Source organism: Xiphophorus hellerii, chromosome 16, assembly GCF_003331165.1.
Source record: "Xiphophorus hellerii strain 12219 chromosome 16, Xiphophorus_hellerii-4.1, whole genome shotgun sequence".
NCBI classification, from domain to species: Eukaryota; Metazoa; Chordata; class Actinopteri; order Cyprinodontiformes; family Poeciliidae; genus Xiphophorus; species Xiphophorus hellerii.
Window position 1 is genome coordinate 1,410,406 of NC_045687.1, and position 27,943 is coordinate 1,438,348.

The 27,943-nt window shown below is 40.4% G+C and overlaps 1 protein-coding gene across 1 annotated transcript; it reads left to right on the forward strand.

Moving 5' to 3' along the window:
- The first annotated feature begins 11,126 nt into the window (after positions 1 to 11,126).
- Positions 11,127 to 27,906, forward strand: gsg1l (gsg1-like). Its single transcript, XM_032588150.1, has 5 exons — positions 11,127 to 11,592; positions 17,401 to 17,448; positions 20,042 to 20,194; positions 23,303 to 23,414; positions 27,409 to 27,906. Exons 1-5 carry the CDS (start codon positions 11,304 to 11,306, stop codon positions 27,743 to 27,745), a joined length of 939 nt encoding a protein of 312 aa, XP_032444041.1. The 5' UTR covers positions 11,127 to 11,303; the 3' UTR covers positions 27,746 to 27,906.
- Positions 27,907 to 27,943: the final 37 nt, after the last annotated feature.

Sequence of the window (27,943 nt, forward strand, 5' to 3'; positions counted from 1 at the left end):
AGGCTCAAAGGATTAAGGTTCTGACGACTCCTCGACTCCTCGACTCAGTTTAACTGACAGACAGACATGGAAATCCACAAAACACAGGGCCTAAATGTTGCAAATCAGCAACATAGGTTTTAATCAGACAAAAATGACCTCAAGAAGTACAAAATATGGGGTTCCATTAGTGCCAAAAGTATTTTTTATGTGTTTATATAAGGTATATATCAGAGTTATTATAATAGTTGAGTTTTATTTGGCAGTGAATCTTTGTCAGTGAGTTTTATAGAGTGTTTGGTAGTTTTTATTAGTAATCATTAGTTAAATATTGTTTTGCTTTAGTTAAATTTTTAGTACTTTTAGTTTTGTCATATTTTGGTTAATTTTTAGGTGCAAAATTCAAAACTGTCAAAGTATTGTGTTATGATTGTGTATACATCTATTGGGTAATGAATACTCAACAGGAGATACCACTAACTTTTCTCCCAGCTTTTTCTGTAGCTATTTTACAGACTAGTGTAAGTACGGAGTGCTGTAATTTGCAGACAGTTGCTTTTTGGGTCAGGGAAAAATAAAATCAATTTCACATCAGTTCAACGGGCTAATTAATAGATTCATAAACACAAACACAACAGATGTTACATCTATAATTTCAGTATGTTTTAGTTTTATCACTGTACAATTTAGTTTCAGTTCATTACAGCTTTTCTTCATTAAGTACCGTTTTTACTTATTTCAGTTCACAAAAATATTTTCTCAATTTTAGTTTTTGTTCATTTGTTAACTTTAGATAACTATAAAAAACTGGAAACATTTTGTTTCTTTGTAACAACTTGGTTCAGCTCAAAAATATCAAACGTCACAGTATAATGTATATTTCTAGAAGAAATATTGAAACCGACGCCCAGCACACGGTGAATGCTGGGGTAAAAAAAGACAGAAACTATTTGCTTTATTTTCTAAAGTATGACATATGAACACGAAATCCAAAGAGAAAACTTTATATTCCTACGCTCATAATTTGGGACAAACTTCATGAAACTATTAAGTACAACTGCAAAATGTTTTAACATGTTAATTTCTATTAATTACATTTGATTCCACGTAATTGTTTTTTGGTTTTTTTTATGAACACAGGTTCTTGCTGGAACCTTTGTGTTGTGTTTCTGGTACTCCCACTAAATCTGACGCACAAGCATCAGTCGCAGACAGAGGCCTGGTCCCAGAGCTCAGTGATCTGTGAAGTGTGGATTCAGTGAAGTGCACATAAAGGTTTTAGGGACAGGTGGGAACCATATAACACAGGTAGAAGATCTGCATCTGGTTTAAATCATTTGCAGGTTTCCTGCCTGTTCAGAAAAAACAGAAGTCATGTTTAGTTTCTGTTCAGGAAGTAAAAGAGTTGCCGTTAGACTGAGGATTTCTGTTCTGACAGCTGAAAGTGAGAAAAGACGGAGCGTACATCCGTCACCTTCCTTCCCTCCCGCTCTGCAAGGCGGCGGCCATCAGTCAGCCTTCCTCTGCCGTAAAGGCCGACTTTCTGCCCGCACAGAGGCGAGGATGCAGATTTACAACTTCAGCCTTTCTGTCCAAACTTCACCCTCCTTCCCTTCATCAGGCTCGCTGATCCGTGAAAGTTTAGCGAGGCAAATCGATGGAATAAAGCAGAAACATGCCTCCTTGATTTGTGCCTCGCTGTGACAATAGATTAAAATCTAGTGGATTGAAAACATTTGGGTTTCAGTCAAAAGGCAAATTTTGACGGACCATTTGTGAATTCAAACATGTTTTATGTTTCTGCATAAAAGTTTTCAGGATGTCTTCCTTCCTGAAACTTCCTGTTGAAAATAAATAAATACATTTAATTTTTTGTCCAAAAAAAAAAAAAAAATCTCCTGGTCTTCCTTGAAGAATTTTCTACTACATATAAAGAAGAGATTTATTTTGAATCAACTCAAAGGCTGATTAACCTGCCAATTTAAGATTATAATCCATTAATACTTTAGATCTTCTCTAAACACCAAACATTAATATACTTTAATTGATATGCACTACTGCAGAAGCTAACATCTACAATTTTCAATATTTCTACTCTTTGGGCTTCAGCCAATCAGTGCCAAGGAAAATAAATGGTGCTTTTGGATTGGCTGCTTTGCTTTAGCGTCAAGTAGAGTTGCGTTGAGGTATTTTAGCTTCCCACTTTACATTTTCTTTAAAATATTTCAGATGTATTCTATGAAAAAAACTCTTAAAAAGAAAAGTGCGTTCTGTTCCAGTTCTCACCTGTAAACAACGTACTGCAGCTTTAACACCTGATGAAAACCTGAAACATCATGAAATCCTGCAGCTGGTTTACGTTTCACACCCGGCCCACCGGCTCTGTTCCAGTTTCAGCTGAGAGAAGAGATCTGACCTTCAGACGACCTTCAGGCTGAACGCGTGAATCAACTCCGAGTGGGCAGAGACAAGACGGAGCGTCAGGTTCTGACACCAGAGTCCCATTTCACCTGAGAAGCAGCTCGTCTGAGCAGGTGTGAAATTAAATCATGACGGAGGTGATTTACAGTCGGAGAGCAGAAGAGCCGCCATGACGGCAGGATGGAGAGACGGATGGAGAGAGAGAGACATATGGAGTTAATACACACAATCACTGATCAACTTACAGACACAAGTTGCAAGAATTATTAATCATCTATGTTCATTAAAGGAAGAATTTATTCTGGCTTCATTTCACATTTAAAAACTTTATTTGCAGAATAATGAAAGTTATTCTGTATTGTTTTTTAAAACAGAGCCTAGAAAATGGAGACGGTGAAAAATGTGGAGGTGACCTTCTGAGTGGAAGTGATTTAGGTTTCGGTGCTGATATGAGCGGCTGCTGGACTCAGATACAGACCGAATGTTCGATTAGCAGGAGGGGAAACATTTCAGCAGCGGGCTGAATAACCTGCAGGTCACCGACGGTTACCGCCAGAAAATATGGACAACATTTACGGAAATAAATTAATATTAATGCAAACATTATACTGCAGGGAAACATGAAGAAACGAGAAGCAGGTAGCAAGATTTTATTCGATATTACAAAAAATCAGCAATGGTTGAATAAAATGTGTTTTTTAGATTTAAGTCATTATTATATGCAAACATATGAGATATAAATATGCCACAGTAGGTAATAAATTTAGGCAAAACTTAGCATCAATTTGTCCTTCCCAGGTGAATCAGAGACTGAGCTGAAGCTGCAGCTCTTTATATTGAGTGTTTGAGCCCAATAATGTGATAAACTCAGTTAAATCCACAGCTAAGCAGAATCTGCAACTGCTCTGAGAGAGAAGTTAATGACTAATGAATTATTAAAGCGCTGTCTGTTGTTATGATCCAAGAGGTTGTTAAATACGTTCTGTTTACTGGAGCACAAAGAGCTCCCCCCTTTTCAAGATAGCAGCATTTATGTGGGAATGTGAGGCTGGCTACAGATTATTTTCTTTTGTTATTTTCCAGAATGTTTGGCAACTAATCTTTTAGTTGTAGATAAGTTTCCAAAAACAACGTTGAAATTCTCATTAGCCAGCAAAGTAACAACTAATGAGCTTCTGGCAGTTTTCATAACTGATATGATTCAATCTGGGACCAAAACAGCAACATTTGTTGCATTTCCAGCTGCTGTGGTTCATTGGGTCAAACCTTTGCCAACACTCTGAGAAACCTGTTGCCCTCCTGACCTGTGGGGGCGCTGCACCAAGAACCACTGAAGAAAATGACACGAAAACCTCAGAAAAGACACTGAAATGGAGCGGCATCAGATTTCTGCAGTTGCAGGTTTTGTCTTTTGTCTCTTATGATGGCATAATAGGATCAGTGTATATAGAATAAAAAAAATGTTAAACATTTTTAGATTAATCCCTCAAATAAAAAAAAACACAAGGAAAATTTAAAGCAATTTACTTCCATTGCAGTAAAATTATGTTGGTAACAATTTCATCCTGAGATACAAAGTCTCTATCGGTGTGCCGTGGCGGCGCAGGGGCAAAGCACGACCCACATATCGAGGCCTTAGTTCTCATGACGATGGTCACAGGTTCGATTCCCGGCCTGGTGACATTGGCTGCATGTCTTCCACTTTTCTCATTACCCTGTTTCCTGTCAAACTACTTTCAAATAAAGGCCACTAGAGCCAACTAAACCTTAAAAAAAAGTCTCTATCACATTTGAATCATTCATGAAACTGCAGTTGGGACCGCTCAATCAATCCAAAGGCCCAAAATGGCCCCCGCGCCGCACTTTGAACATCCCTGTTCTCTGAGTTCTTGACGCCGCCTGGAGCAAATTTTCCTGTCTGATAAAATAAATTCATGATTTTAGAGTTTCTTGTTGTTTTGAGGCAGAAATAAAGAGAAGACCTTTTTATTTACAAAGAATCTTAAAAATTAGACGCTATAAAGTTGATGTTATATAAAGTTACAAATGTTTTCACTGTTAGAGGCAGTGACGGTCAGAAACAGACGCTGTCGTCACTCTTCAGATTTGTACTCAAGCCAGTCGGGTATTAGCATTGCTAATGAAATGAATCAGGATTAGGTTTGTTTAGAATAAGGTTAGGGTTTATTTTGTTACGTAATGTCCTCAGGGGAACGCAGTGAGCGTGTGTGAGTGTTTTCAGGCTGTATTTATTCCTTTTAATGAGTGTTTAAGTTAATAGGATCAGGAACAGCTGGAGGGATTCGACTTTGCTGCTAACTTTATCCGATGGGTTGGAGTCATCAAACATGGGAAGCACTGTTGTCATGCAAAGAAATGAGAGAAAGTGCAAATAATTATACAAAATGTTTTGTAAAAGTCATCAGTCAAGAATCATTTTGCTGTATTTTCCTTCCTAACAGCCAGAGTTTTTCTCTAGATTCACTTTTTAAGTATTATTTTGTTAGTTAAGGCCCTGAACTCCATTCACGAATGAAAATGCTCCTAAACTCAGGGAATGAACCATAACATGACCCGTTAATAAGGACATAATGTGAACATTTTCCAAAGAAGTTTCAAAAAGTCTCATTGGTGCAATGTGATTATTCTTAAAAGAATGGATTTATTTGTCTTGGAAACTACGGTTTGAAGACAACGTATCATTGAGAATCCATTTTTAGCCCTTTTGTTGTGTAATTGGAGTCTCTGGGAGAGCAGAAAAGTCTCCTGGTGCTGCGTAGATATCTTTATATTCTGTTTGGTTCATATTTTTCAATCTGTTCAGTTTTTTTTATTGTTACAGTTTTTGCTGCAGAAGGTCACAGAAATCTGGCTAACCAGTTTTGCAAATCCCATGATTTTGTTTGCCTCATTTTCAAGGATGAAAAAATTACAAGTGGATAAATCAAAATGTTTGGCTGTTGTGTGTATGAACCCTCACTATGTCGCCCTGCAGCTTTCAAAGCGCCTCTCTAAATTTGAAAATCAAAACTTAGTCTGATTGATGGATTGTTTTCCTTCTGAAACAACGGACTCAACAATTTGCTAAGATGCTAAACTGAAAACAGACTTTATTTAGTGTGTGTTTATACGACATCCTGGCGATCGTTTTGCTAGCAGTAGCATCGTGCCTCTTGCTAATGTTAGCGCTGTGTGCTAGCTGCTAGCTCCTGGAGGACATACAGTAGCTGTACTTGTTTTGTGCTGTATTACAAAAACATTTTGGTATTGTTTTTGTTTTTGAAAATGTAAACAATACAATCGCATTCAGTAATGTGCTTATCACTATCAAACTACAAAAACGGCCGAACAGAGTGGGGTGGAGTGGAGTGTGACCTGAAGGGGGCGGGGTCTGAAGTGCCCCAGCTGGATTTAAAGAGACGGCACCAAAACGAGATCAGGAGTGAAAGAGGAGCCGGTGGAACGACAATGAACTAAAACCTGAAACTCTTCAGTTCCGCTTTATATAGACCAGTTTAATGATTTAAAAGCATGGACCTAGCCCCGCCTTCGAGGTGCAGCTCCTCCTCCACTGAGCTCCTTCAGCCTAGCCACCAGCTATTAGCAAACATCTAATTGCTGAGCTCATTAACGGAGCCGCTTCTCAGTGCAACGCTGGTAAAACGTTAAAGGGTTAATAGAGGAGCCGTGTTGTGATGACTTCCTGAAGGCAGTTTCAGGAAGAACAGGAGTTTTTAAAGAAACAGAGGCCCAATTTCAAGGCGTTAAATTACAAAGTCTAATTTATTTTAAGTCATATCTGATAAATGCTACATTTTTATGACAATTGAAGGTAACATAGTTGCTTGATTGTGATATAGAATGGCACAACATGTCTGAAAAATAAACAATACTACCCTTTTACTATTCTATTGGTTATTTTTTGTTCCTCCTTTGCTTCTCCACTGAGTGAGAAGGAAAACAGGCACAAGGTGAAGGTCCATGTTCAAATATGGAATATGAATCAAAGTCTATATCTTTTTGTTTCAGAGCTGTATCCCAGATTTAATAGAACTGAGCTGTTTACCGCTCCGCTCCAGTTCCTGCTGCAGCTCAAAAATATCTCGTAAATATTTAACTTGACAAAAAATAAAAGTGCATTTTGTTACATTTGTGCTGCTTTTTTGTTTTGGAAGTAAATGTTGAAATATCATGTAAAAAAAAGCAGCAAATTAAAGCTAAAATTAAAGAAAAAGGGTTAAAATGGCTGATAGTCATTTGTTCGTATAACATTAGTGCATTTTTACAAATTTCCTATGGAAGATGATTTGACTGACTAAAATAAGAGCAAAGCACAAAAATATCTAAGTTTCATTATTGAAATGTGAGTCCCCAGGATGTGATGAATACATTAATGTCAGAAAATAAAGTTTTATTTAATGTTTTAATAAACAGCATCTTAGAAGAGTTTTCCTTCAGACTCTTCAACAGTGTGTCCCCAAAAAACTCCCCAAACACAAAACGCTCCAGTCTGGAGTTCTTGTTGTTTATTATCTTCACTTCACACCCTGCGATGGCTTCGGCGCAGTGTGTGTGAGCGCTTTGCAGGGGTGTGTTGATGATGTTCAGCCTGGGGTCGTATTGCGTTACCTGCTGCTGCAGTGAGCCGTGTTAACTCGGACGTCGTGATCTACCTGCTGGTGCAGCTGTTTAATTCAGGCTGCAAACAAAGATGGGGCGAAGGAGAAAAAAACGCAGATGGCCTGATCCATCCGGTGGGAAATCTCCAACATGGCGTCTGCCCAACAACACTCCCAAATATGTGTGGATGTGTTTGTGGGAGCAGCAGAGGGAGACTGCAGCTCTTTATGAGTTGCAGCTCTATTCTGGTGGATTAAGGAAACTCTGCAGCACAAAAAACCTGGCAACAAATATTTGGTGTGTTTTCTAATTAAAGTTACTGTTCAGACTCTTGTTCTCTGTTTCAGTCTAAGCTTATATTTATTGCTTGGCAACATGTTTCAGACTCTTCTTTAAAAAATAAACCCCAAATCAACTTTATTTTTTTACAGTCAGTCTAAACGGCCCAATTCTGATCTTTTTATCCACTAAAATATCTAATTTGTTCCACTTTCATATGGAACTAAATCAGATGTGTTGGTTTTCAAAGCATCACCAGTCTGAACGGTCATGTTGCCATGAGGCACGCCTCATCATTTACGGCAGAAGAAACCAGACAGTTCTTCTGTTTTTCTTCATCTAGAAAGTACGCCTGGCTCCATGCTGATGTGTTTAGCTCCGTTAACTTTCTGCAAATCTGTTTCGCAGCTTCCTAACGGTTACCAAATACTTTGACGTCTTTCAGTTAAAGAAAGTAACACAATTTTAGTGTTAAAAATACACTTTAATGTGTCACAAAATAACACGACCGAAACGTCACCAGACAAAGACACAAACCTGCAGTTTTTGTTAACATTTCATAAGTTTTTTATTGAAGGAAACTGATCTGGAAAATGTTTATTTTACTTGATTTTGTTATTTTTTGTTATATGAATTGTCATTTTCATCCTTAAAATACCAAAATGACACTTAACTTTATATTTTGATCCATCTGATGATGTCATATTTAAATAATAAATTATTGATCTTTTAATCAGTTACTTGATACTTGAGTAAACTTTTTACCAAATGCTTTCTTACTCTAACTTGAGTAATTTCTTGGACGGATCATTTTTACTTTTACTTGAGTAAAAATGTTTTGAAGTAGTTCTGCTCTTACTTGATTATAGTTTCCGGTTTCTCTGCCCAGCGCTGTGGTTCCGGTCCGCTCTGGTTCCGGACGTCCACTGAAGCTTCAGCAGTAGCAGAGATATTAGTTTAGTTATGCAAATCAAGGTTTTCACTGTTGGACATCTTGCGTTGTTTTCGGCGGCCATTATTACTGCCGCAAACAGAGCGCTGCTGTGTGACGTCATCTACGTTCTTCTTCTGTGCCTGCGGTTCGCTTTGACATCGTAAACCGTCCCAAAGATGATGATTGCGGTCACATTTAATTAGTAACATGACTGACCACACAAAAATTATATTTCTGCAAAAATTAAGACATAAGCATCGGACCTGCTGTGTGAAAGTCGCTGACGCGCCTCACAGCTGATTGGTGGAGAAGCTGCTTACCAAACTTGTTAGCAACCATTTTAACTGTTGGAAATAAAATCATTTGTTATGAGAATTGTACACTTGACTGGAATTTCAATTTAGTTTTTTAAATTAATTCACCCTCTTTACAGTTTCACTTGGCAGGCAGGTTTCTATTTTGTTCACCTTTCATCCTGTTTCCCGCTCAAACTTTGTCTTATTTTTATATTTCAGCTCTGAGGCGTTGGAGGATCTTTTTGCTTTGGACAGTTAAGTATTTATTGGGTTCTTTTTCTTCCCAAAGTCAAACCGCGGCCTGGAGCCGCTCTTATCTGGTTGATTTCTTGGTGCTGTTGCAATAACAAAACAACAGAAACGGAGCATTAATACTTCCGGCTCTCCGCCTCTGAAGGCAGATTCATCTCACAGCGTAACCTCGCATTCATCAACAGTTTTCTGTTCACTTTATTGACTCCTGTGAAGCTTTGTCGGTCTGAATCGGAGGCACCGCCATACGTCACATGTACAGCAGACGGTGGCAGCGGCGTATCGATCTGGAGGTGGGGCTGTAAAATGGGCGCTGATGGATCGGTGAGGTGGGCGGCGGCTCGGCCTCGTCATCGGGGCTTTTCATGCCAGATCCCTGCCGGCTCATCAGCAAGAAGTCCCTTTCTGCATATCCACCGTTCCTGCAAAATGTTCCAGAGTTTCAGAAAGAAAGAGCAGCTGTTATACCTGCAGAGCTCAGAATATGGAATGGAACGAGACAAGCTTCTCGTCTCTTTCATCTCTTTTTTAATTTGATTTATTGATTTGAAGGCGAGCCTTGATATTTGGGGGAAACTCCCTGAAGCATGAGGTTGATAGAGAATGTTAAAGTGGGTGAAATCTTAAAAAGTAAAATCTAAAGCCTTAAGTCTCTGCGGCAGAAACTTTTATCACCGCCATATCGAGTTCAGGCTGGGTCTATTTCCTGAACGGGTCTGGTGACAAAGATATTTCTGCCAGTAACTCTCATTTTCCCCTATAGTAGATACTCCTGGTACCGATTGGGTGTTACTTTTTATGTGTTCCTTTGTTAATCTGTTTCATAGAAAGCACCATTTCCTTCGGAGCTATTGCTAATTATAGCTGCGTTTCCATTACAAATGTGCGCAAATCTTTGTCTATATTCTGCTAATGCAAAAAAAAGAAAAAAAAAAAGGGGGGGGGGGGGGGCACAATTTCGCAATTGTGGTGTTTCTATTAAATAAGAAATTAAATTAAAATCACACGTGAATAAGCTTGGGTATGCAATGAGCCAATAAAAATCATGGCAGTGATGGATGTAAAAGGTTACATGAAATATGTTCATAATTTAGCCATGGCGCTGGCGCTCATCATCTATCAGCCAATCAGAGGAGACATTCAGGCTTTGGAGTGACAAGCCCCGCCTACTAGGGAGCGGTTACGTATGTGGCGCTTTGGGAAAATTGCAGTTGGCCATTTTACTGATGAGTTTTGGATCCAACATACACATTTTTATGAACTGTGATGCTGTGAGAGGAGTGAAAAAACAAAAACAAACCTCATCCTCCTGTCACTTCCTGTCGTTTTCTTCGTCTTTCCGCCAGTAGCAACATCCAGCTGGTGATCACGTGACTTGTCTGATGTAAAAAAGAGAAAGTGTTTGGATATGGCTGTAAAACCAGTTTATCTACATTAGCATGTTTCTTTTAAGAACATTTATTTTTGTAATTTCAGTTTGCAACATTCTACGATTAATGGAAATGCAGTTACTGTGTGCTCCCATTTTGTATTTATATATATTATATTTTATAATATACATATATTTTCTCATGTATTGGAACAGATAACTGTGTGTTTTTAAAAAGTCTCTCTGGCTTTCTGAGCCTTTGCTGCTGTTAGTGACGCGTGTTAAAGGTTTTTCTCCGGCTCACTGCTGTGGATGGAGCTGCTGGTGTCTTCTCCTTGTTTTCCTCCTGGCTCCATGCTGATGTGTTCAACTGTTAACGTTCTGGAAATTTGTTTCAACAGTTAAACAGATTCCTAACAATGATAAACTGTTTTCATGTCTTTCAGCTAAAGAAAATAACAATTTTAGTGTTAAAAGTGCACTAAAAAACACACACAGAGACACACACCTGCAGTTTTAAAGTTTCATAAGTTTTATATTAAAAGAAACTGATATGGAAAATTTTCTCTTGCCTATTTTTTTTGTTACTTATATGAATTATTGTCATTTTGGGCTTTAAAATGCCAAAAATGTCCATTTAACTTTACACTTTGGTCTGTCTGATGATGTAATTTTTAAATAGAATTAGATAATTAGATCAGTTATTCAGTACTTTGGTAGACTTTTGACCAAATACGTTGTTATTCTTTGAGTAATGTCTTGGACGGATACTTTTTACTTTTACTTGAGTTAATTTTTGTTGAAGTATTTTCTGCTCTTGCTTGAGTATAATTTTGGGGTTCTCTACCCACCTCCGATGTTGCTGTTCTTCTGTTTTACATAATCTTGTGAAACAGATGTTTATCGGTGAGATGCTGGAGGTGTGAGCTCGGTTCGGTCCAGGTGATGACGCACAAGCCGCCGTCAGAGGGACAGAAAGAGGGGTGTTCCGCTCGCAGCCTCGCTTCTCCTCCTCTGACTCAGCAGCGGAGCAGATGGACAGAGGACGGCTGTCATTTTGCTGAGGACCGACCCGCAGGAAGGAGCCGCGCGTAAAGCCGCTGCGCCATGCCGCCTCTCCGCTGACCGTCCCGCATGGTTCTGGCGGGAAACCATGAAGACGACGCGGAAATGTCGCGCGCTGCTGTCGGTGTGTTTGAACCTGGCGGCTCTGCTGTTCTCCACCACCGCCTTCATCACCACCTACTGGTGCGAGGGCACCCAGCGCGTCCCCAAGCCCAACTGCAGCAAGCAGCGGCGCCACAACTGCATCGACTACGGCGTGAACGAGACGGACCAGAGCAAGGTGCACTACAGCTGGGAGACCGGGGACGACCGCTTCCTGTTCCGCCGCTTCCACACCGGCATCTGGTACTCCTGCGAGGAGAACATCCACGGAGCAGGTGGGTACGTCCCCGCGGGAAACCCGAGAGACTCCAGCCACACATGACCAGTCTGTACGGAAAGTTTGGGCGTCCTTACGCGCGCAAAAACAGCACGAAGTTTCTTCTTCTTCTATGTTTTTTGCGGTTGTTAGACAACGAAGTTGGTGCCAGCTCGTATTTTAGATGTTTTTCTTTTTAAACTGGATTTCCTGTATGAATGCAGTTATTATTAATAAAGCAGGCGGACTAGGGAAGTTTTGGGATTGGATGGTTTTGCTGATGATCCAGGTTTTGGGTAAAATATCGATTTGCTGAAATTTGGAAAAGTTTTGATCATGTTTAAATTACTTATCAGATCACAAAACATCTTCTTTAGTTATCTTCAATTTATTTACTTTTTATTCTTTGTTCCGGCATATTTTTGTTTTGTTTTTTCCTCCTTTTCTTTTCCACTCCTACCAAAATATCTGTGTGATCCCAGATTAATCATAAGGAATATTAGAAAAAAGGAAAATAATCCTAATTGACATGCTGAACAATTCAATTTTTTGTTGACATCATTTTGTTAAGTTCTGTGTTTTGTCTTTGTCCTAAATGGATGTTTGTTTATTTTATTAATTTATTATTTGTTGTTGTTATTCATTCTCTTATCTAATTGGTTATTTATTTTGCAGATCAATGCCTCTGTTAGTCTGTAATGTTTGTTTTGTATACACTAATTGGTGAGTAAATAAAAACAAATACACTTTTAACAGTATAATCTATATTATCTATTTAAAGGGGATCTGTTTCCCACATTTAGAAGGAAAATTATGCATTTTAATGGGAAAATCCTAACTAAGGTCCAGTGGAACATCTGCCTGGATGGAAGCGAACAAATAAAATCACAAAGATGAAGAAAATCAGCAGCAGGTCAGGCAGGAAGTTGGTTCGGTTCTACAATAACATCCAAAGTCTGTGATAAATCCATCATCTGGACATGGAGACAGGATGGACCTGCAGACGCATCAGGACATGGACGTCCAACTAACCGGACAACCTGGACAGCAAGAGATCCATGGTGACTCTGGAGGAGCTGCAGCTGGAATAATCTGCTGACAGGAAAACCTCAGAACCTGGAATAATCTCCTTCTAATCGGATCCAAAACAGGAATATTATTATAAATTAATCAGATACTCCATGCTGTCTGCTGGAGTGAGAGAAACTGCAAAAATAAAAGCTGTGGTGGAACTACAACTGCTAATACTCTCGCAGCGATTACAATATAAAACCTATGTAAAGTCAGTAACGTTCATAGAAAGGCACAACTATAGAAAATTTAATTAGTTTTGCATCTTGTTATAATGAGAAACTTTCTTGCTATGCAAACTTGCTATGAGTTTCTTGTTAAAGCGAGATGTAAATCATGTTTTAATGGGAAACGTTATGCTGAACTCATTAAATGAGGAAGTTTCCTCTTGCAACAAGATGCAAAACTTGCTACAAGAAACTTTCTCATGTTGACAAGTTTTGCATTAAACCTCATTACTGCCAGAAAGTTTCTCGTTATAACGAGAAATAAACTTTTGTTTTAACAAAAAACTTATTTTAACGGGAAACCTTCTTGTCTTCATAATATTCATTTTATATGTTATAATATAATCTGTAATTAATAATGTTTATATTGACATAGAAAACTTCTCGTGTTAATGTCACACATTACTGACTCTGTTTATGGCAGTAAAAATGGCCGCCGTGTCTTTGGATCACCACTGAGAGTCTTTTACCGTCCGGATCAAAGTTATTCAGCAACGAGATCCGACAATATCGTCGCAAGATCATAACAAGACAAAGAGAGCCAACAAAATGGGACGATTAAAGAGACCGAAATGGTTGAAAGACTACCAGTGAAGCATGGTGGTGGCAGCATCATGCTGTGGTGATGGAAGCTTTAAAAGAGAACTACTGCTTTAGAGAAAACATTTACTTTCCAGACAGACGGCAATCCGAAGCGTCCAGTTAAAGCTACAGCGACGGTTTAGAGACAACAAGGTAGAGGTTCTGGAGTGGCCTAGTCAAAGTCCAGACCTGTTAACAGCTGATCCCCAGAGCTGGAGCGAAAATCTGGAGATCCACACAGACTCCCAGCCAAATACTGACCTGAAATAATTTCATGTTAAATATTTTTATTTAATTGTTATTATTTTGTAGGATTTAGTTTTTATTTTGATATTAGGTTTTTTGTATATTCTTGGTTAAATAAAAGCCTCATTTTGTTGATTGTGACTTGTGAGAGCAGCAGTCGGGTAAAGTTGTCTGTTTCTGTGGAAAGTCGTTTTTTCAGGTGATTTTATTTACAAAATGAGACGAAAACTCATTTAAGTTCGACGGGTTTAAGAGTCTCCAGTTTTATTTATGAGCGTCGGGGGTTTGAAGCGTTCGGAGAAGAGCCTGGCTAAAGGTTAAAGGTTAAAGGTTAGATTAAAGCAGACAGTGAGGATTAGTAGTTACACGAGGAGTTCAGCTGGTTCTGGTCCAACGGGTCGGCAGAACCAACATGCAACTGAAATCAAATGTAATAATCGACCTTTAACCCCGAGCCGGCTCAGTCTCTTTTACCATCCATCCATCCATCCATCCATCCATCCATCCATCCATCCATCCATCCATCCATCCATCCATCCATCCATCCATCCATCCATCCATCCATCCATCCATCCATCCATCCATCCATCCATTTTCTGCATGACTTTCATTGAATTTATTCTGGGAGCTTTGGCTCTTTATGGAACAACATATCTGTCAAAAGCATTTTCTATCATTTGTTTTGGTTTTTGCTTCATAATAATCATAATAAAATATAAATATTCTTTATTGTCCAGCAGCAAAGTGATATAAAATATGATAAAACAATAAAAATAGACTACAATAAGGTCAACTTTACAACATCAGAAAAAACACTGTACAGTTATTAATAACATTATCAGTTTCAAAGAAATGCTCAACTTTATTACATGTATGTATAAATGACCAAAGTTTGTAATAAACAATTAAACTACCAGTAGTTCTGGCAGCCTGCTGTATAATCAGCCTGATTATATCTGCATACGGACGCGTCCTGCTCTCTGTTTTAGCTAAATAATTCAGACTGACACTCAGGTACATTACCTGTTGTTTCTCCCAACCGTTGGTTCTCATCAGAGCCGTAATTAACCTCCAGACGACATCGAGCCGCTGATTAAACGGCTGGCAGCTGCAGGCGGCGCCACCAAAGCCACATCCAAACACCAATGATGGGACTTTGAAGAGAAACGGAGCGAAAGGACGTTTGAAAGCACCTGAAGCCTGAAATGAATCAGTTTCTTTACTTCCTGATGAACTGGAAATGTGATAAGTGCAAATATCCCTCTCTTTTTCTGAGTAATTAACATTTCAGAGCAGCGCTGTGAGAAGGAGTACGCAGGAATACTGATTGTGCTGTCGGTCCTGTCGGGTCACAGAAGAGCTGCTCACTCTTTAATTACATTTTAAATTCATGTCTTAATCAGACGCTGCTCACCTTTCGGCTGCCAAATCGCAGCGCAGACGTAACGTTCATCAGATTTATATTTTTTACCACTTGAGCTCTTTTAACCTCAGAAGAAATCACCGGCGAGATCTTAGAAACGTTTCTGAAATAGTTTCCACAACATTTGGATTACAGTAACAGATCTATGCAGGACACCTGGTTTAGACTTCAATTTTCTTAGTTTTCTTTTTCTTAACAGTATTTAAGATTTCCACTCTGAAAAATTCACCTTTACACTGCAAAAAGACAAAATCTTACCAAGTATTTTTGCCTGGTTTCCAGTGCCAATCGCCTCAAAACTAATAAGCAACAACTCTAAGATGCAAGGCAACGTTTATTATCTTCATCTTAAATGTTTTCTACTATTACAATTTACTCTGACATTTAAATTGAATTTATCCCTAAAATAAAACGTTTCAGGCAGTTAATAATAACTTGTCACTTTGTGTAAGTTGGTGTTTTCTTAACTGTGGAGCTAAATTAAACTTTGCTCAAAACAGAAACAAAAATACTGAAACTGAAAAAAATATATATTTAAGCTGAAAATAATTTTGAAAGTGAAAAATAAAACATTGAATCTGAAAAGCAGCTTTGAATATTTTTTGGTTTTGCTATTATATTTCAGTTCCAAACCTTTTTTCAGTTTTAAAACTTTTTTCTTTAAATTTTTCACCAGTTTCAAAATTATTTTTCCATTTCTTTTTTTTTTCAGTATCAAAATTATATTTCAGTTTCAAATGTGTTTTCAGTTTTAAGACTTTTTGTTTAAATTCTTTTTTCAGTCTCTAAAAAATAAACCAGCTTGATCTCCAAAGTAAACAAATATGCAGTTTTAAAAAGTCGTAAACGAGCGTTATTGTAGGCCGAGTTATTCCTGTGGATGCAGACGGAGTTTTCCTGAGTGTCTCCATCTGGGCTGGGCGGTGTTGTGAGTGCGTTGGTAATCAGGCTGGTTATGGATGGGCCTGCCTCTTGTCTGTGACACTGCAGAGGCTGAGTTATGGCTCGTGTTGCGGCTGCTGATCTGTGACCCGCCGGGTCGCCCAGAGCGCTGATGAACTCCCTGCAGCCGGCGGAGCGTGCCAGAAAGAAAGAATCACCAAGCAGAGAAAACTCCAAACAACCTGGGAGAAATGTTATTAAGTCTGCAGCTCTGAACACAGGAGAAAAATTAATTACTTCAACAAATGTAAATTATATGACAATATTTACAACAGAACTGATTTCAGAAGGAAGTTTAGGTTTTATGAAAAGAGAAAGCAATGAAACCGTCTTCTATCGCTTATATCTTATTATTATAGACTCGGCTTTGATTATTTTCCAAATATGGGTAACTTCCAGTTTGATGACATCGTGTGAGTAAAATGGAGGCTGGGCAGTAGCCCAGGGCGCCAAGTTCTGGGGCGCCAAAGATTTAGGATGTCTTTGTAATAAATGTGTTTTACAAACATTGTACCTTATATAAAAGTCATATGAAGTGCAGTGTTTTAATATAAACAGTGCTCAAATATTTGAAAATATGAAACTTTTCTTGGGATCAGCATGGAGCCATCGCACATGTCTACGCATCTATTACATGTATTAATGTAAAATGATTTTTTTAAGTTATTGGTTAAAATAAAATTTTAGTAATCAATTATTTTATTGAGTTACTAAGATTAAAGCCTTTTTATATAATATTTAAAAGGCAAAAATACAAACAATTAAAATATAATAACAATATCCTTAAGTGAAGTTTTTCATTTTATATGCAAAATATGTTTATTTTTGTACAGTTTTGAATTAATTATTGCTTGGATTATGTTTTTCTCAGCAAATGTTTTTTAAGTCTGTATATTCCAGTTAATCTATTACTAAGTTAGTTGACGGTTATTCCAATAATCGGTAAATCCGATTAATCATTTCAGCCCTAATTGATAGATGTAACAGCGACAGAAAAGCTAAACCTGTGTTTCTGTAAAGCATTTATGATCAAGGTTTTGAATAAAATCACAATTTTTCACTACATTTCTTCTTGGTTTATGATTAAAGGTGAGAGTATAACGTTGTTCCCTGGTAGAAGAGACTCTGCAGCTTAATAAGATGCTAATTAGACCGTCTGTGTTAATAAACCTGACATGTTCTAATAACTGGTAGCAGCTCTATTTGCTAACGCTCCTCCTGTCATTCCCTCCCTCCGTTCTGGCTCGTCCGCTGCTCTGTTTGCCCCATTTCACCTTTTTCTTCACCAATCTTCACCTTTTCTCTCCTCCATCGCTCCCTCTGCCTCTGCTCTCAGGTGAGAAGTGCAGGAGCTTCATTGATCTGGCCCCGGCGTCGGAGAGAGGTGAGTAATGACGGTCATTACGGCTGCGCCGCCGCTTCCTGCTGCTGCCCACCTGTTCCCAGAGCCCAGGGAAATCCGAGGAAAAGAAGGGGAAAAACAAAAACATCTCTTTTCTGGGCTCTGTGTTCATCAGGAGGAGCTAAACGAGTCAACCTGCAGAGACCGAAATGGGATTTTTAATCATTTCTTAAGGATGCATCTTCATCTCCTGAAAGAGGAAATAACTAAAAACTTCCTAAAGTGAGTTTATAACAGATGCAGAACCGTTGCAGGAGATGTTGACGATGCTTAAAATAAAGCACAGCAGGGCCGGCCCAAGGCATCTGCAAGTTAAACAGCTGATTAGGACCCTCACCACCAGGGGGCTCCCGAGTTCACCAAGCCAGTATAAGCAGGTGGAGGAAACTGACATGTGCTAACTGATAAATGATCAAGCTGAGTATCTTTGGTTGATTTATTGAAATTATTGGAGCCTGAAGCTTTGAAATGATCAGGATGATTCTGTCTAAATCCCACCTGATCGGTTTTCAGTCTGACTCCAGAATCCTGTTTATATCCTGGATCTGATGAAAGGAATATCTGAGCATTCAGAAGACATGAAATACTTTTGGTGCCTTTAGCTTCACACTGAGCTGCTTGTTAATAACAAAAGTTCTCAGATGTTTCATCTGTTAAAACCAGAGCAGCAGCGACGATGGGATTCGCCGGACAACCTTCTTCTTCTTCTTTCATCTTTTCAAGTCAAATTCCTGATTGGTGAGTTTGTAGGCGGACAAGAGTTTGATTGAGCTTCACAAAACCTGGGGGAGTATTCACACCTGACACGTTTGATCCGCTTTAAACAGACCAGAGTTCGATTCCCCCGACACACTAAGAGTGTTTTCCCACCTGATAGTCCAGTAGACCCGTTTTGATTGTGGACCAAACTTCATCATCTGCTTCATCTCCAGCTGCTGTGGTTCACTTTCTCTCTGCACTGAGTCAAACCAACCTGTTCCCCTCCTGGCCTGTGGGGGCGCTGCACCAACAACCACTGAAAGAAACTGTGGTAGTTGAGGTGAGTATGAATGCGGCGGTAGAGGTGTGAAAAAATGATGATTTAATCGACGAACTCACAGAAAACCAGGCAGCACAGGTGAACTAAGAGACAAGGAACACAGGTGAACTAGGAGACAAGGAACTCAACACTGGTACTGGAGAGAGGTGACAAATGACAGCAGTGACTATGACAAGGACCCAACGAAGAAACACTGACACATGTGGGAGTAATCAGGGGGACAGGATACAGCTGGGATCAATCAGAGGGTAGACAAGACGACACAGGAACTAAACTGACTAGAAAACAAACAAAATTTCACATCCTCACAGAAACGACACAAAAACCTCTGAAGACTCTGAGGGAAACTGCCTTCTTCATCAACGGAAACAAAAATGAAGGCGTCAGATTTTAGCGGCTGAAGATTTTAGCCGTGTGCTCTTAATGTCTTTAGCTAAAGACAAAAGTGAAATCAATCACTAAAATCTGACACTAAGCCATGGTTTCCTTTTTGTGAAGAAGGAAGTTGCACTCAGTGTTTCCTTCAGTGGTTCTTGGTGCGGCGCCCCCACAGGCGAGGAGGGGAACAGGTTCCTCGAAGGGTTTGGTTGGTTTGACTCAATGCAGTGTGAAAGAAAACCACAGTGGTTGAAAAATGTAACTAATGTTTCTATTTTGGTCGCCAGTCAAACTGAGTATACCAGACTCTCAGGTGGGAAAACATCCTGAAAACATTTTACGCACCTTTAAATTTGAATACCTTTTAAATGAAATAATCATATAAGCGTAGTGAGTCTGCATTAAACATAATGCTTCCCCAAAGTAACTAAGTTTGTGAGTTATTCAGTGTTTTGTCAAAATCCAGCAGTGAATTAATTAATAAGGATCCTTGGTTGTGAGCCGCCCTGAGGGTCTAAATTTAATTAAATGTCCATTCTTGTTTTGGTAATCTATAGAGGAGCCCTGAAAAAAAAACAAGCTTCACATTCAGGACCTGCAGACGTCATGCGCCGCTGACACAAACATGCGCGTGCACACGCCGTAATTAAAGTCAGTAATTATATCCGCTCGTGTTGCGACTCGGTCTGATGAGCTGCTGCCTTCCTGTTATCAGCCGAGTCCCTCTACATGTTTTATTGACTGTCTGCTGATACATATTCAGGACGACAGAGGCGGAAACCTGACACCAGGGTTCACACCCTGCATGTTTTCTCTGTCAAAACTTTCTGCTCAAGAGAAAAACGGAGTCAGTGGATGAAACGGATGCAAAATGACTCCATCTGAATAGTCATGATTGGGAAATCCTTTGAATAATGTAGCAGCGTAAATTACAAGTTTGAATGTTTTGCTGATTAATGTGGGAGAAGCTGATGGTGTTAAATACTGGTGGGGTTTCCTCTTGGTTCTTCAAGTTCAAAGTTCAAAAATACTTAAATTAAAATCCTCGTAACTTATTTAACCAAAAACAGTAAAGCTGTAAGCAGGAAACGTCTCCAGCAGCTCTGCTCCCACGTTAGCAGAGCTCCATAAATGTGAGCAGCTGCTGTGTCTTTGCAGGTGTGCTGTGGCTGTCGGTGGTTTCCGAGGTGCTGTACATCCTGCTGCTGGTGGTCGGATTCAGCCTCATGTGTCTGGAGCTTTTCCACTCCAGCAACGTCATCGACGGACTCAAACTCAATGCCTTCGCCGCCGTCTTCACCGTACTGTCCGGTAAGAAAAGGATGAATCCACTCAGAGGGATTTCACTCCCACTGCTTCAGCTTATTTCATCACATCCTACTAAATCCAAATAACTGCTGACATACTTTTAAACTTGAAATATTCACTTCTAGTATCTCATTTAAGTCAAGACAGAAGCAGTGAATAAATGTTTCATCATGAGTGTCTCTGCAGCAGAATGACTGGTTTCCTGTTTTTGTTCCTCAGAATAAACAAAACAGCTTTAGACCAAGAAACATGAAAAAGTTTGATTGTAACTTTAAAAATATAAGGCAAATATGCAATAACCTTTTTATTTTACAACTTATATATTTAGAAATCTATTTATACAAAAATCTGATTACTCTCTGAAAGACAATAAAATGTTGAATATTTATTTTATCATTCAGCAGGTAGAAAAATAACGAAACTATTTTACTACTTTAAATTGTTTATGTGGAAAACAAATGTAATGACTATCTTATAGAAAATAATAATAAACAATTTAAAGTAGTAAAATAGTTTCATTTGTTTTTCATTTCTCATTAAATGTAGATAATTAGCTGCATTTTAGCTGTTAATTTTGAATACATGAAATAGGAGAATAGATGTGTTGTGACTCAGATGTTTAAACTTTTCATTATTTTTCTACCTGCTGAATGATAAAATAAATATTCAACATTTTAATGTCTTTCAGAGAGTAATCAGATTTTTGTTGAACTGTGTTTTAACCAGCAGTATGATTACAGTACCTGACGAAGTTTCTTAACATTTCATCACGTAATCCAGATGTGAAAAACTTTTCCTTAAAATATAAAATTCAAGCATTTTCTTGGATTTCCAGCATTTCTTCTTCGTGGCCAGAGGATTGAGGCAGATGTTTTGGTCAGATGGTTTAGTTCCAGGCTTCACTGTTTTCCTGCCAGGAGTTTTTATCCAGACTCAAGTTAAACCTCTTACACAACAAGCCGGTTCTGATCGCTGGCGACAGAAACGTGAAAGACTGAAAAATGTTTCGCTGCTTTTCTAGACTTAACAGATGATCATGAAACTGAGTGACATAAAACCTGATGGATGGATGGTTGGATGGATGGATGGATGAACAGATGGATGAACAGATGGATGGATGAACAGATGGATGGATGGATGGATGGATGGATGGATGGATGGATGGATGGATGGATGGATGGATGGATGGATGGTTGGATGGATGGATGGATGGATGAACAGATGGATGAACAGATGGATGGATGAACAGATGGATGGATGGATGGATGGATGGATGGATGAACAGACAGATGGATGGATGGATGGATGGATGGATGGATGGATGGATGGATGGATGAACAGATGGATGGATGAACAGATGGATGGATGGATGGATGGATGGATGAACAGACAGATGGATGGATGGATGGATGGATGGATGGATGGATGGATGGATGGATGGATGAACAGACAGATGGATGGATGGATGGATGGATGGATGGATGGATGGATGGATGAACAGACAGATGGATGGATGGATGGATGGATGAACAGATGGATGGATGAACAGATGGATGGATGGATGGATGGATGGATGGATGGATGAACAGATGGATGGATGGATGGATGGATGGATGGATGGATGGATGGATGGATGGATGAACAGACAGATGGATGGATGGATGGATGGATGGATGGATGGATGGATGGAGGGATGGATGGGTGGATGGATGGATGGATGAACAGACAGATGGATGGATGGATGGATGGATGGATGGATGGATGGATGGATGGAAGAACAGATGGATGGATGGATGGATGGATGGATGAACAGATGGATGGATGGATGGATGGATGGATGGATGGATGGATGGATGGAAGAACAGATGGATGGATGGATGGATGGATGGAGGGATGAATGAAAAGATGGATGGATGAACAGATGGATGGATGGATGGATGGATGGATGGATGAACAGATGGATGGATGGATGGATGGATGGATGGATGGAGGGATGGATGGATGGATGGATGGATGAACAGACAGATGGATGGATGGATGGATGGATGAACAGACAGATGGATGGATGGATGGATGGATGGATGGATGGATGGAAGAACAGATGGATGGATGGATGGATGGATGAACAGATGGATGGATGGATGGATGGATGGATGGATGGATGGATGGAAGAACAGATGGATGGATGGATGGATGGACGGATGGATGAACAGATGGATGGATGGACTTGTTGCTGCTAACCTGAAGCATGATGCTGCACAAATGGTCCAATCCAAACATTGAGGTTGATCAGAACCGGGTCGGCCGATCAGAACCGGGTCGGCCCGTCGTTCCTCTGCCTGCAGCAGAACCAGCCCAGCTGACTGACTGATCCACGGCGCCAACACGCCTCCACTCTTTCACCGTCTCCTTTTTGACTTGCTGTAATCTTGTGATTGAAGCTCCGTGTCTAATTGATTTGATGCCTGATCACAGAGCATTAAATCAATTTAAATCAATTTATTCAGCGTAACCAAACGTTCCGGTTTATTCCTGAGGCTGCAGAGATTTACTGCTGCTGCGTTTCCACTAATGATCCTGAGTCTGGGCCGTTATGTCAGAAATTAAATGTAACTTAGAACCTTTTTAACCAGCTTCATCTGTGAACTGTCATCATAAGCAAATTTAATACCATAACATTTTGTTTTAATATAAAAAATACATTAAGAAGGATCATAAGTGTGTTAATGAACAATAAACAAAATTCTTTAATAAAATGAAACTCAGTAGATCCCAAATATGTTTTTTATGAAGCCTTTCAGATGCTTTGCTGCTATAATTTGATTGGATATAAAAAAAATTTCACTTACAAATTCTCTTATTTCATATATTTTAAGAAATAAATATTGTTCACCCTTCAGTGCAAAAACACTGTGTATTTTCTGGCTTTTAAAACTGTGCAGAGTTTATCTAAAGCCCAAAAAGCATAAAAATGGTTTGTAGAAGAATAAAGCTTCTTTATTTTGGTCTCCATAGAAGCTAAATGTTTCTTAAATGTTATATATTTCCATTGGATGTGAAATCCAGATGTGAACTCTGATAAATGATCTTTTCCTCTGCGTGTCTCTGCAGGTCTTCTGGGTATGGTGGCCCACATGATGTACACTCAGGTGTTCCAGATCACAGTCAGTCTGGGGCCTGAAGACTGGAGGCCCCACAGCTGGGACTACGGCTGGTCCTTCTGGTCAGTCGCTCTCACTTAAAACTTACTTTAATGGTCAACAAATGGAGAAAAAAATGAATTTTATGAATTTAAAAAAAAGACACACATATAAAAAGCAATCCTTAATGTAGATTTTTGTAACTTTGAATTAATTTACTAACTATTTTGGCAATGGGATTTAGGTAATATTTTGATCATTTGAGATATTTATGCAGTTATTCATGTGGGCGTTCCTCTCAGTTGCTTCAGAGTTTCTTTCAGTTTTTCAAAGACTGATAGGTCCTTTATTGTACGTCTTGTATTGTACAAAGAACAGAACAGCAGAGACATCAGAGTAATCGACCGACTAACAATCAGACAGAACTGAGGGAGGCTAGTTGGGTTTACAGAACTCCAGCCAGTAGTGGTTCAGTGAATTTTGTCTGGACTCTGTGGATCAGAGTCATGGATCCAGTGACGCTGCAGAAGGACAGAATACCAGCTGAGTGATTCAGGTACGATCCGACTCTGGAGGAAACACGACCTGAGGTGTCAGTCCAGATGTTGTTGTGACCAAATTTAGAACTGGACCAATCTAAAGCCCATGATATGTCATTACCTCCAAATCCACATTTCTTTCTCTGGCCTGCTGTGCTGATGTTCTTGTATGCGACGTCTACAGAAACTATTCCTTTCCAGTCCGCCTCCCAGTAACAACGTCCAGTCAGACTCTTTACTCAGAACCTGAGAGAATCCAGTGAATCTGTCTGGGTGACTGGAAGAAGACTGGGGTTGTTTCATAAGTGTCACCTTCCTGTTCCCCTGTGATAGTACCAGATATCTGTATGCTGTGTTTGGATCCAGAGTGATTTCACATTAATATTTTAAGAATCCAGTTCTGGTCTTTGGTTCTGGTTCTGGTTCTGTTATTAAATCATCTTCAGTGACCATCAGTGAGATGTTTGTCCATGAGTCTCTCAGGACGTCCTGTAGTTTCTCTCTGAGCTCTGACACAGCTGCTGCCACGTCCTCAAAGTGTCTCAGAGGACAGATGTTGATGCTGGATGAGTGTGTAGACTCACTGAGTGGCAGTGAGGGGTAGTTGAGGAGAAACTGGTTGTGATCCTCTGTGTGTGAGAGCTGCTCCAGCTCAGCGTCTTTCCTCTTCAGCTCAGTGATCTCCTGCTCCAGCTTCTCCTAAACATCTTTGACTCGACTCACTTCAGTTTCCTGCTGGGATCTGATCTGCTGCTTCACATCAGAGCTTCTTTTCTGGAGGAGACGGATCAGCTCAGTGAAGATCTTCTCACTGTCCTCCACTGTTTTATCAGCAGAGTGATTGATGGCCTCCACCTCCTGTTGAAGCAGCTTCACATCTTTCTCTCTGTCCTGGATTCTCTGCTGGATGTTTCCTCGTCTCTCCTCCAGCTCTCTCTGCCTCTCAGTCCTTTCTGCTGCAGCTGACACTGTGATGTGGTCTTTATGTTCATCCAGTAAACAGAAACTACAGATACACTTCTGATCAGTGCGGCAGAACATCTTCATCACCTCATCATGCTTAGAGCAGATGTTCTCCTGGAGGTTCAGCTGTGGATTCCCTTCTGATCCTCTCCCTCCCAGTGGTCTGTAATGCAGTTCATACAGTAGCTGTGTCCACAGGGAATCTTCACCGGATCCTTCAGTAGATCCAGACAGATGGAACAGGAGAAAGTTTCTTTGTCCAACTGATTCTGCTCCATTTCTGCACTCAGTCACAGTGACTGTGTGAGTTTCACTTCCTGAAACAGAAACAAGGTTGAGCTCTGACCTGCAAATCAGGTGTAAATACAGAGAGGCTGCAGCCAATCAGCTTTCACCTTCAGCAGGTGTTGGTTCCTCCCAGATTCAAGGTGTGCTTAAGGGCAGGAAGAAGAGGGAGGAATACCAGGGTTAAGAAAAGTCTGGAAGATGACTAACCAAATGAACGGCGTAAGTAGAAACAGGTCAAGTTTATTTGTGTATCACGTTTCAGCAACAAGGCAGTTCAACAAGGTCGTTTCATAAATTATGAAACGACCAATAAACATTACAGTTTATCAAATGCCATCAAGCAAAAACACATCAATTATGTTGATCAATGTCCTACTTAATGCTAATCCAAAGCAGCTCTACTCAGGTAGGTTTTTAGCCTCGATTTAAAGGAACTCAGTGTTTCGGCTGTTTTGTAGACGTTTGTTCCAGATTAGAGATGCATAAAAACTGGATTCTGGGGATGCAGAGCAGCCCTGAGTGGTCTGTAAGGTTGATAAAACAGCCAAACCTGAAGGCGTGCAGGTGCAGGCGGTGGCGTTCAGCTCCCAGGTGAGTGACAGAGCCGCTGTCTCTCAGATAATCATCCAGTCAGGACCTTCACAGCTCTCTGCTCATTGGTAAAACTGAGCTGCAGCTCCTGTGAACACTCAAACAAATCACCCGTCAAACAAGGACAGGGAGAACAACCTCATCTGCTTGATACTCTCCTCCCATAAACCTCCGACCTCGTATGCCGTGCGTTTCTTACGACATGCAGTCAGGTTTTATTAAGCCGGGACGATCTTCAGTGCCAGGAAGCATCAGTCCTTTCATTAGAGTCCCTCATTCTGCAGGCCGAAATGTCCCAAAGCCGATGTTGTTCATCTGCAGCATTAGCAGCATTTTAAAAGTATTACATTAACTATTAATATAATAAAAAGATTCATATCCATTTGTCACATTTTATCACATTCAGTCTTTTCAGCCTCAGACCATCACACTGCCACCACCGTGTTCTGGTACTACGTCCCACCAGATGTAACGTGACCCACATTGGCCAATGTGGGCCAACATGGACTGTAACAGAAGAATTTCACCAAACCTCCTGAGATCATCAAGATGTTTCTTTTACTCGAAGTTATGGTCAATGGAAACACAGCTGGCAGGAACTGCAGAGGTTTAGATGTTTTTATTTCTGTTTTTCCTGTCATCCCCTCCATGAGTCAACGATGCGCTCTTGGACTCATTTTGGTCGGTCTTCCTCTCCTGGGAAGGTTCTCCACTCATCTTTTCTCCATGTGTGGATCATGGTTCTCCCCTTGGTTCTGTGGAGTCCCAGCCTGGTAAAAACCAGCCCCTTGTTCTACCTTGTTCTGCTTCATACAGAGGGTCTGTGAATCTGCCTGGGTGACCGTTTAACCCAATCACTAATGTTTGGCCGTGACATAATGTAACGCGCTAGATCGATGAAGTTTACCGGAAATTGTGTGTCCCATAAGCAAACATTTCTCACTGCCAAGAGAGAAGTGACGAGCCAAACAAACTTCGTTAAGTTTGTCTCGGACGTTCCCCTTGTTGCTCAATATTTGGAGGCATGGCCAACATGGACTGAATTGTTTTGTTCTCTTCATCTGCTGCCATTGCAAATCTACAACCCTACAATTCTAAAACAGCACAGAAAATTGACAACTCCTCCTTCTTCAGCCAATTAAAATTTAGCTTAATGGGAGAAATCCCAGACAGAGCACTGACGGTAGATGAAAATCTAATTGTACATGAAGGCGATGGCCAGACTACTGGAGTCCCAGAGCCTTAAAAATGTCTCGGCAACCTCCTTGAATTTCTTTAGCTCAGGGATCAATGTGTTGCTTTTTTTTCTTTTCCTCCCCTCCAGGGGGTCTTTTTGTGGGCTCTGGTGTCCTTTATATGAAAGTAGGCTGACAGGAAACGGGGGAAGACATGCGGCAAACATCGTCGGGTCCGGGAGTCGAACCCGCGACAGCTGCGTCGAGGACTCAAGGCCTCCAAACGTGGGTCACGCTGTCCCCTACGCCACCACGGCACGCCCAATGTGTTGCTTTTTGAGATATTTTGGCCTACTTCATGATGTCAGGCAGGTTCTGCTTAAGTAAATCCTTGGGTCTGCAGGTCAGGGAGGATCAGGCAGCAGGTGTTGCTTGGAAATTGAACCTTGGTAGTTAATCACAGTTTGTTTGCTAGATAACTCTCACTTTGACTGTGATTTTCTCTTTGTGTCTCCATCCAGCATGGCGTGGGGTTCATTCACCTGCTGCATGGCCGCCTCCGTCACCACCCTCAACTCCTACACCAAGACCGTCATTGAGTTCCGACACAAACGCAAGCTGTTCGAGCAGGGGCTGCGCGAGGAGCAGAGCTACCTGGACCAGGAGGCCTTCCACTACTTCCGGGACCGCTCCCTGCAGTCCGTCTCCGGCTCCGTGGAGGTCTACCCCAGCCACGGCGGCCCCAGAGCCGGACTCATCGGGCCCGGCCCGGCTCCGGGTCATGGGAAAATGAGGGGAACGTCGGCCTCCATAGACCTGGGGGAGAACACAGACTCTCTGGGGGAGGAGCAGTGCTGAGGCCTGGCGGCTCTGGACCGTTTTCCTCAGCAGACCCCGCTCAACAACAGAACTGGAGCAGAAATAAAATGGAAACGTACGGATTTAACGTGACAGATGCTGTTTGTTTTTGTCAAAATAAATGATGTCAGTCTAAAATGTGAGCGACTGATTGAAGTAGACGTTGTCTGTCCAGTGTCCAACCATTTCTCAACATTT